Raw genomic sequence first — 9,589 nt, forward strand, 5'->3', positions numbered from 1 at the left:
TAGTTAGTTAGTTAGTTAGTAGTTAGTTAGTTAGTTAGTAGTTAGTTAGTTAGTTAGTTAGTTGGTAGTTAGTTAGTAGTTAGTTAGTGTTAGTTAGTAGTTAGTTAGGTAGTTAGTAGTTAGTTAGTTAGTTAGTTAGTTTTTAGTTAGTTAGTTTTTAGTTAGTAGTTGTTAGTTAGTTAGTTAGTTAGTTAGTTAGTTAGTTAGTTAGTTAGTTAGTTAGTTAGTTAGTTAGTTCAGTTTAGTTAGTTAGTTAGTTAGTTAGTTAGTTAGTTAGTATAGTTAGTTAGTTAGTTAGTAGTTAGTAGTTAGTTTAGTTAGTTAGTTAGTTAGTTAGTTAGTTAGTTAGTTAGTTAGTTAGTTAGTTAGTTAGTTAGTTAGTTAGTTAGTTAGTTAGTAGTTAGTTAGTTAGTTAGTTAGTTAGTTAGTTAGTTAGTAGTTAGTTAGTTAGTTAGTTAGTTAGTAGTTAGTTAGTTAGTTAGTTAGTTAGTTAGTTAGTTAGTTAGTAGTTAGTTAGTAGTTAGTTAGTAGTTAGTTAGTTAGTTAGTTAGTTAGTTAGTTAGTTAGTTAGTTAGTTAGTTAGTAGTTAGTTAGTTAGTTATTAGTAGTAGTTAGTTGTTAGTTAGTAGTTAGTTAGTTAGTTAGTTAGTTAGTTAGTTAGTTAGTTAGTTAGTTAGTTAGTTAGTTAGTTAGTTAGTTAGTTAGTTAGTTAGTTAGTTAGTTAGTAGTTAGTTAGTAGTTAGTTAGTTAGTTAGTTAGTTAGTTAGTTAGTAGTAGTTAGTTAGTTAGTAGTTAGTTAGTTAGTTAGTTAGTTAGTTAGTTAGTTAGTTAGTTTAGTTAGTTAGTAGTTAGTTAGTTAGTTAGTTAGTTAGTTAGTTAGTTAGTAGTTAGTTAGTTAGTTAGTTAGTTAGTTAGTTAGTAGTTAGTTAGTTAGTTAGTTAGTTAGTTAGTTAGTTAGTTAGTTAGTTAGTTAGTTAGTTAGTTAGTTAGTTAGTTAGTTAGTTAGTTAGTTAGTAGTTAGTTAGTTAGTTAGTTAGTAGTTAGTTAGTTAGTAGTTAGTTAGTTAGTTAGTTAGTTAGTTAGTTAGTAGTTAGTTAGTTAGTTAGTTAGTAGTTAGTTAGTTAGTTAGTTCGTTAGTTAGTTAGTAGTTAGTTAGTTAGTTAGTTAGTTAGTTAGTTAGTTAGTTAGTTAGTTAGTTAGTTAGTTAGTAGTTAGTTAGTTAGTTAGTTAGTTAGTTAGTTAGTTAGTTAGTTAGTTAGTTAGTTAGTAGTTAGTTAGTTAGTTAGTTAGTTAGTAGTTAGTTAGTTAGTTAGTAGTTAGTTAGTTAGTTAGTTAGTTAGTTAGTTAGTTAGTTAGTTAGTTAGTTAGTTAGTTAGTTAGTTAGTTAGTTAGTTAGTTAGTTAGTTAGTTAGTAGTTAGTTAGTTAGTTAGTTAGTTAGTTAGTTAGTTAGTTAGTTAGTTAGTTAGTTAGTTAGTTAGTTAGTTAGTTAGTTAGTTAGTAGTTAGTTAGTAGTTAGTTAGTTAGTTAGTTAGTTAGTTAGTTAGTTAGTTAGTAGTTAGTTAGTTAGTAGTTAGTTAGTTAGTTAGTTAGTTAGTTAGTTAGTTAGTTAGTTAGTTAGTTAGTTAGTTAGTTAGTTAGTAGTTAGTTAGTTAGTTAGTTAGTAGTTAGTTAGTTAGTTAGTTAGTTAGTTAGTTTGTTGTCAAAGTAGTTGTTCACCACTACATATACTTTATAACAACTCATGTTTGTAAAATTCACATTCATCATACCACATGGTCTCCTGTTTATCTGTATTTACCCCTAACATATGCTACATTACATGCAAATATTAATATCGAATACTTTAATCAAATATTCAATATTGTAAAGTATATTAGGAACATGGCTCAAACCTATTCTAGTAATTTTCCTGAATCTAATGAATCGTATTCTTCATTTCGTATTCTTCATAGAAAATCATTTATTCATTGACCACATTACAAGCAACTTTTCTCGATTGCTTGAACTCGTCTAAGTGTTTGTTACACCCACACAATATACTTTGCTCAAGGGAAACACAACCGCAAAAAGTACAAAAATAACAAGTAAGAGTGTTATATTCGGCTGTGCCGAATCTTGTATACCCACCATCAAATCATTGCCAAAAAGGAATGCTTCCTTATAAATAAACTTTGATATTTAAGAATCGATGCTTTTGTTATTATCAAAACAATTTTCTCATTTATTACATCTATGTATAGGGAAATTCTTGCCGAAATTTGTCGCTGTCCTTGTATTTTTAAGGTAGCAAAAAGCGTTAAAGTTATTTTCTGAGGGGACGTTTTGTCAATTATGGACCGATCCTCGTCAAATTTTCTATAACGATTCTAGTTTAGGCTAGTAATGACCGTTAAAGCCATTTTCCGAAGGGGACCGTATATGGAGGTAGGATAAATTATGGACCGATCGTTATAAAATTTTACAAAGCGATTTAGGTTTCTATAGAATAAGTTTATGTCGAATTTCATCGCTATAGATGCTTCTTTTAGACAATTATGAACCTTAAAGCCATTTTCTGAAGGGGACCTTATATGGGAGTATGGTCAATTATGGACCGATCCTTATAAAATTTTACAATGATATTAAAGTTTCTATAAAATATGTTCGTGTCGAATTTCTATAGACGCTTATTTTAGACCATTCGGAGCGTTAAAGTATTTTTCTGAAGGGGACCTTATATGGGGGGTAGGGTCAATTATGGACCGATCCTTATAAAATTTGACAATGATTTAAAGGTTCCTAAAAAATATGTTTATGTCGAATTTCATCGCTATATATGCTTTTTTTAGTCAGTTATGAGCGTTAATGTCATTTTCTGAGCAGGACCTTATATGGGGGATAGGGTCAATTATGGACCGATTCTTATAAAATTTTACAATGATATTAAGGTTCCAAAAAAATATGTTTAAGTCGAATTTCATAGCTATAGCTGCTTTTTTATTCAGATATGAGCGTTAATGTCATTTTCTGAGGGGGACCTTATATGGGGGATAGGATCAATTATGGACCGATCCCTATAAAATTTTACAATGTTATAAAGGTTCCCAAAAAATATGTTTATGTCGAATTTCATCGCTATAGATGCCTTTTTTAGTCAGTTATGAGCGTTAATGTCATTTTCTGAGCGGGACCTTATATGGGGGATAGGGTCAATTATGGACCGATTCTTATAAAATTTTACAATGATATTAAGGTTCCAAAAAAATATGTTTAAGTCGAATTTCATAGCTATAGCTGCTTTTTTTATTCAGCTATGAGCGTTAATGTCGTTTTCTGAGGGGGACCTTATATGGGGGATAGGGTCAATTATGGACCGATCCTTATACAATTTTACAATGATATTAAGATTCCTATAAAATATGTTTATGTTGAATTTCATCGCTATAGCTGCTTTTTTAATCAGTTATGAGCGTTAATGTCATTTTCTGAGGAGGACCTTATATGGGGGATAGGGTCAATTATGGACCGATCCTTATACAATTTTACAATGATATTAAGATTCCTATAAAATATGTTTATGTTGAATTTCATCGCTATAGCTGCTTTTTTAATCAGTTATGAGCGTTAATGTCATTTTCTGAGGAGGACCTTATATGGGGGATAGGGTCAATTATGGACCGATCCTTATAAAATTTTACAATGATATTCAGGTTCCTAAAAAATATGTATATGTTGAATTTCATCGCTATGGCTGCTTTTTTTAGTCAGTTATGAGCGTTAAAGTCATTTTCTGAGGGGGACCTTATATGGGGGATAGGGTCAATTATGGACCGATCCTTATAAAATTTTACAATGATATTAAGATTCCTATAAAATATGTTTATGTCGAATTTCATTGCTATAGCTGCTTTTTTTAGTCAGTTATGAGCGTTAATGTCATTTTCTGAGGGGGACCTTATATGGGGGATAGGGTCAATTATGGACCGATCCTTATAAAATTTTACAATGATATTAAGATTTCTATAAAATATGTTTATGTCGAATTTCATCGCTATAGCTGCTTCTTTTAGTCAATTATGAGCGTTAATGTCTTTTTCTGAGGGGGACCTTATATGGGGGCTAGGCGAAATCGTGGACCGATATTGCCCATTTTCAATACCAAACAAACTGCATCAATATAAAATATTTGTGCAAAATTTCAACTCGCTAGCTGCTTCCGTTTGGACTCTATCGTGTTTTCAACAGACGGACAGACAGACGGACAGACGGACAGACGGACAGACGGACGGACATGGCTAGATCGTCTTAGAATTTAATGAGGATCCAGAATATATATACTTTTATGGGTCTTAGATGAATATTTCGATGTGTTACAAACGGAATGACAAAAACAATATACCCCCCATCTTTTTTGATGGTGGGTATAAAAACACGTTTAGCAACAGATACAAAAAAGATAAATGTAAGTAAAATAATAACAAACAAATGTAAACAAGAGTAAAGTGGACAAACTTAGCAAATTGTTTATGTATGCTACATATCGATTGTAAAAGACTGACTGAACAAAGAATAATAATACTTAATTAATCGTTTAAAATAACAATTGACCCAAGATATCATAAAAGATCCGAAAATCATCCTAACGATCATATTAATATTGATTTTTAGGACGATACTGTTTTATTTAATTTATTTCTCAACTTTGAAAACTTTGCACCAACTTTCTATGGAACGAACAATTACTAAATAGCTGTTAATCTCTGTCACGTGTATAAAAATAAAAAATGACAACGGATGTTAAAAATTATACTAACTGACTTTCATACATAAATGACAGCAACACATGTTCACACAACTACAAAATAAAGGAAAATGGAAGAGAAATTCTCTTGGGATGTTCAAGTGAATAATAGATTTTTAATCATAATTGTGCAGAGCTGAAAAACCGACAGATAATAAAATAAAATCAGTTTTTTAGATTTTGGAGGAAAATAAATTACGACCAGAATATAACTGGACTATGTCTAGACTATCAAGTAGACTATAAGGAAGACTATCAACTAGACCATTAACTAGTTTATCAACTGGCTATCAACTAGACTATAAACTGGACTATCAACTACACAATCAACTAGATTATCAACTAGATTACCAACCAGACTATCAACGAGACTACCCACTATATTATCAACTAGACTATCATTGAGACTACCAACAAGACTATGACTAGACTATGACTAGACTATGACTAGGCTATGACTAGGCTATGACTAGACTATGACTAGACTATGACTAGACTATGACTAGACTATGACTAGACTATGACTAGACTATGACTCACTATGACTAGACTATGACTAGACTATGACTAGACTAGGACTACTCTATGACTAGACTATGACTAGACTATGACTAGACTATGACTGACATGACTAACTATGACTAGACTATGACTAGACTATGACTAGACTATGACTAGACTATGATAGACTATGACTAGACTATGACTAGACTATGACTAGACTATGACTAGACTATGACTAGACTATGACTAGACTATGACTAGACTATGACTAGACTATGACTAGACTATGACTAGACTATGACTAGACTATGACTAGACTATGACTAGACTATGATAGACTATGACTAGACTATGACTACTATGACTAGACTATGACTAGACTATGACTAGACTATGACTAGACTATGACTAGACTATGACTAGACTATGATAAGACTAGACTAGACTATGACTAGACTATGACTAGATAGACTAGACTATGACTAGACTATGACTAGACTAGACTAGACTATGACTAGACTATGACGAGACTAGACTAGACTATGACTAGACTATGACTAGACTATGACTAGACTATGACTAGAACTATGACTAGACTATGACTAGACTATGACTAGACTATGACTAGACTATGACTAGACTATGACTAGACTATGACTAGACTATGACTAGACTATGACTAGACTATGACTAGACTATGACTAGACTATGACTAGACTATGACTAGACTATGACTAGACTATGACTAGACTATGACTAGACTATGACTAGACTATGACTAGACTAGACTATGACTAGACTATGACTAGACTATGACTAGACTATGACTAGACTATGACTAGACATAGACTAGACTATAGACTAGACTATAGACTAGACTATAGACTAGACTATAGACTAGACTATAGACTAGACTATAGACTAGACTATAGACTAGACTATAGACTAGACTATAGACTAGACTATAGACTAGACTATAGACTAGACTATAGACTAGACTACTATAGACTAGACTATAGACTAGACTATAGACCTTGACTAAATACTATTGTTAAATCCAAGCTAATCCATAGTTAAGTGCGACAAGTTGAAACTTGTTTGCAGTTACACATATGCCCCCATACGCGGCCTTATTTTGGAGAAACGCCAAAACATTTTTGGCACCATATTTCAATACGTTTCAAAAGGACTGACTAAATCAAAAATGCTTCCCCATGATGTTGGGTGTTAAAATATGCAAAATATTAATTCTAGTATTTAATTCAATTGGAAATAGAGTCGTAGTTCAAAATTGATAAGAATAGAAAAATATATGTAAATGAACAAATCTTATCAATGTTCAGTTCTATAGTTCTATAGTTTAAAAATAATGAAATTAATAAAAATTATAAAATACAAATCATATAAATGTATACTGACAACTGCCAGTATTAAATAGAATCTGGTGCTGTTCACACGTTTCTTCACAATAATGTGGACACATTATTTCAAGATTTATTTAGTTTTAAGTTTGATATCAACAGCACTAGCCGGTCGTGAAAATTCTGTATCTTCTTGCGTATTAGATGGTAAAATAAAGCTTCCATTTATCCATAAGATTCATATAAAAAACTTAATATTTTATTTTTAGGTTATGAAGATGATTTAAAATTGGAACCATTTACAAGAGTGGGTAAACATTTTTATTATTTTGGACAGACAAAGGTAAGTTTATATTAATAATTTAAATAAATTGCATTAAAGTCTATCCTCCTTTCTTTAAATTCAGGTTACTTGGTACAAAGCCTTTTTAATTTGTCGTTCTCTGGGTGGTTTTCTAGCTTCTCTGGAGTCTCAGGAAGAACTGAATGCTGTATCTAATTATTTGATTGCAAATTATCCTTTAGATCGTTGGTGGTGGCTGTCGGGTTCTGATATAGATTCAGAGGGCAATTTTTATTGCTATTATACTGGTGAACGTATGAAATTCACCGACTGGTCTGAGGGTCAACCGGACAACTATGGCGAGGAAAATTGTGTTCATTTGTGGTTTATAAAAACAAAATATCAAATGAATGATTGGTGGTGCACTAGGCCGGCCTATTATATTTGTAAAGCAACTAAACCAAAGACTATAGTTTTAAGTGTGTTTTGATGAGGATATAATTAAAAGTTATTATAAAATCATCAGTACTTATTTACCGATAAGCTGGTGCAGAGCATATATTTATTTTTCAAACACGTAAGAATAATCGGGCATGGCCGACCATATGATAACCTACACCAATAACGAATATTGAATGCGATTTATTTTTATTATAAATTTTATAAAATTTTCTTGAAATTTACGACCTGTAGCGAGCGCACAAGGTTTACATAGACACACAGATGGTCGGACGGACATAGCTCAGAAAAATTCTGAGCCGATTGGTATACTTGTATGTGTATGATCAATATTTTTGGGTGTCACAAACATCAGCTCAAACGCTGAATACCCACTATAGGGCATCAAACCAGCTGGTGGATAGGGGTATTAAGTACTCATCTACACTCCCCGAAATGCAAAAGGGGCGTAACAACACTTTTAAAAAATTTTATAGTTTGAGACAGAAAACTAAATGAAATGAAAGCTATTTCTGTTATAAAACTAGAATTTCATAAAAGTTTTGCATCCCAACATTGATTATATATAACTGTAACCGCTCGACCTTTTCTATTATTTTGCTTTTTAGTACTTTCTTACTTGTGGAAATTACTAATTTTTTGTTGTTACGCCTTTTTGAATTTGATTTCAATAAAGTCGGTATTTTTGACAATACAGTTCTAAAAATTTGAAACAACATGTCTTATGATGCTGCCGACCATTCTCAATTAACAGCCGATTCGTTAGTTATGTAGGTTAGTTAGTTAGTAGTTAGTTAGTTAGTTTAGTTAGTGAGTAGTTAGTAGTTAGGTTAGTTAGTTAGTGTAGTTAGTTAGTTAGTTAGTTAGTTAGTTAGTTAGTTAGTTAGTTAGTTAGTTAGTTAGTTAGTTAGTTAGTTAGTTAGGTTAGTTAGTTAGTTAGTTAGTTAGTTAGTTAGTAGTAGTAGTTAGTTAGTTAGTTAGTTAGTTAGTTGTTAGTTAGTTAGTTAGTTAGTAGTTGTTAGTTAGTTAGTTAGTTAGTTAGTTAGTTAGTTAGTTGTTAGTTAGTGAGTTAGTTAGTTAGTTAGTTAGTAGTTAGTTAGTTAGTTAGTTAGTTAGTTAGTTAGTTAGTTAGTTAGTTAGTTAGTTAGTTAGTTAGTTAGTTAGTTAGTTAGTTAGTTAGGTAGTAGTTAGTTAGTTTTAGGTAGTAGTTAGTAGTTAGTAGTTAGTTAGTTAGTTAGTTAGTAGTTAGTTAGTAGTTAGTTAGTTAGTTAGTTAGTTAGTTAGTTAGTTAGTTAGTTAGTTAGTTAGTTAGTTAGTTAGTTAGTTAGTTAGTAGTAGTTAGTTAGTTAGTTAGTAGTTAGTTAGTTAGTTAGTTGTAGTTAGTTAGTTAGTTAGTTTAGTTAGTTAGTTAGTTAGTTAGTTAGTTAGTTAGTTAGTTAGTTAGTTAGTTAGTTAGTTAGTTAGTTAGTTAGTTAGTTAGTTAGTTAGTAGTTAGTTAGTTAGTTAGTTAGTTAGTTAGTTAGTTAGTTAGTTAGTTAGTTAGTTAGTTAGTTAGTTAGTTAGTTAGTTAGTTAGTTAGTAGTTAGTTAGTTAGTTAGTAGTTAGTTAGTTAGTTAGTTAGTTAGTAGTTAGTTAGTTAGTTAGTTAGTTAGTTAGTTAGTTAGTTAGTTAGTTAGTTAGTTAGTTAGTTAGTTAGTTAGTTAGTTAGTTAGTTAGTTAGTTAGTTAGTTAGTTAGTTAGTTAGTTAGTTAGTTAGTTAGTTAGTTAGTTAGTTAGTTAGTTAGTTAGTTAGTTAGTTAGTTAGTTAGTTAGTTAGTTAGTTAGTTAGTTAGTTAGTTAGTTAGTTAGTTAGTTAGTTAGTTAGTTAGTTAGTTAGTTAGTTAGTTAGTTAGTTAGTTAGTTAGTTAGTTAGTTAGTTAGTTAGTTAGTTAGTTAGTTAGTTAGTTAGTTAGTTAGTTAGTTAGTTAGTTAGTTAGTAGTTAGTTAGTTAGTTAGTTAGTTAGTTAGTTAGTTAGTTAGTTAGTTAGTTAGTAGTTAGTTAGTTAGTTAGTTAGTTAGTTAGTTAGTTAGTTAGTTAGTTAGTTAGTTAGTTAGTTAGTTAGTTAGTTAGTTAGTTAGTTAGTTAGTTAGTTAGTTAGTTAGTTAGTTAGTTAGTTAGTTAGTTAGTTAGTTAGTTAGTTAGTTAGTTAGTTAGTTAGTTA

The 9,589-nt window shown here is 30.7% G+C and overlaps 1 protein-coding gene across 1 annotated transcript; it reads left to right on the forward strand.

Moving 5' to 3' along the window:
- Positions 1-6,705: 6,705 nt before the first annotated feature.
- On the forward strand, positions 6,706-7,486 carry LOC119615820 (C-type lectin 37Db-like). The gene is made up of 3 exons (XM_037971806.1): positions 6,706-6,853; positions 6,916-6,989; positions 7,054-7,486. The coding sequence occupies exons 1-3, from the start codon at positions 6,757-6,759 to the stop codon at positions 7,417-7,419; spliced, it is 537 nt and encodes a 178-aa protein (XP_037827734.1). The 5' UTR covers positions 6,706-6,756; the 3' UTR covers positions 7,420-7,486.
- The last annotated feature ends 2,103 nt before the right edge of the window (positions 7,487-9,589 follow it).

This window comes from Lucilia sericata, unplaced genomic scaffold (genome assembly GCF_015586225.1).
Source record: "Lucilia sericata isolate MDLA Ls3-8-SP2 unplaced genomic scaffold, ASM1558622v1 Contig008320F_arrow, whole genome shotgun sequence".
In the NCBI taxonomy this organism is placed as follows: domain Eukaryota; kingdom Metazoa; phylum Arthropoda; class Insecta; order Diptera; family Calliphoridae; genus Lucilia; species Lucilia sericata.

Coding starts and splice junctions, on each gene's coding strand:
- LOC119615820 (XM_037971806.1), top strand. CDS start 6,757: ATGTGGACACATTATTTCAAGATTTATTTAGTTTTAAGTTTGATATCA. Junction 6,854..6,915: donor ATCTTCTTGCGTATTAGATG/GTAAAATAAAGC, acceptor TTTTATTTTTAG/GTTATGAAGATGATTTAAAA. Junction 6,990..7,053: donor ATTATTTTGGACAGACAAAG/GTAAGTTTATAT, acceptor CTTTAAATTCAG/GTTACTTGGTACAAAGCCTT.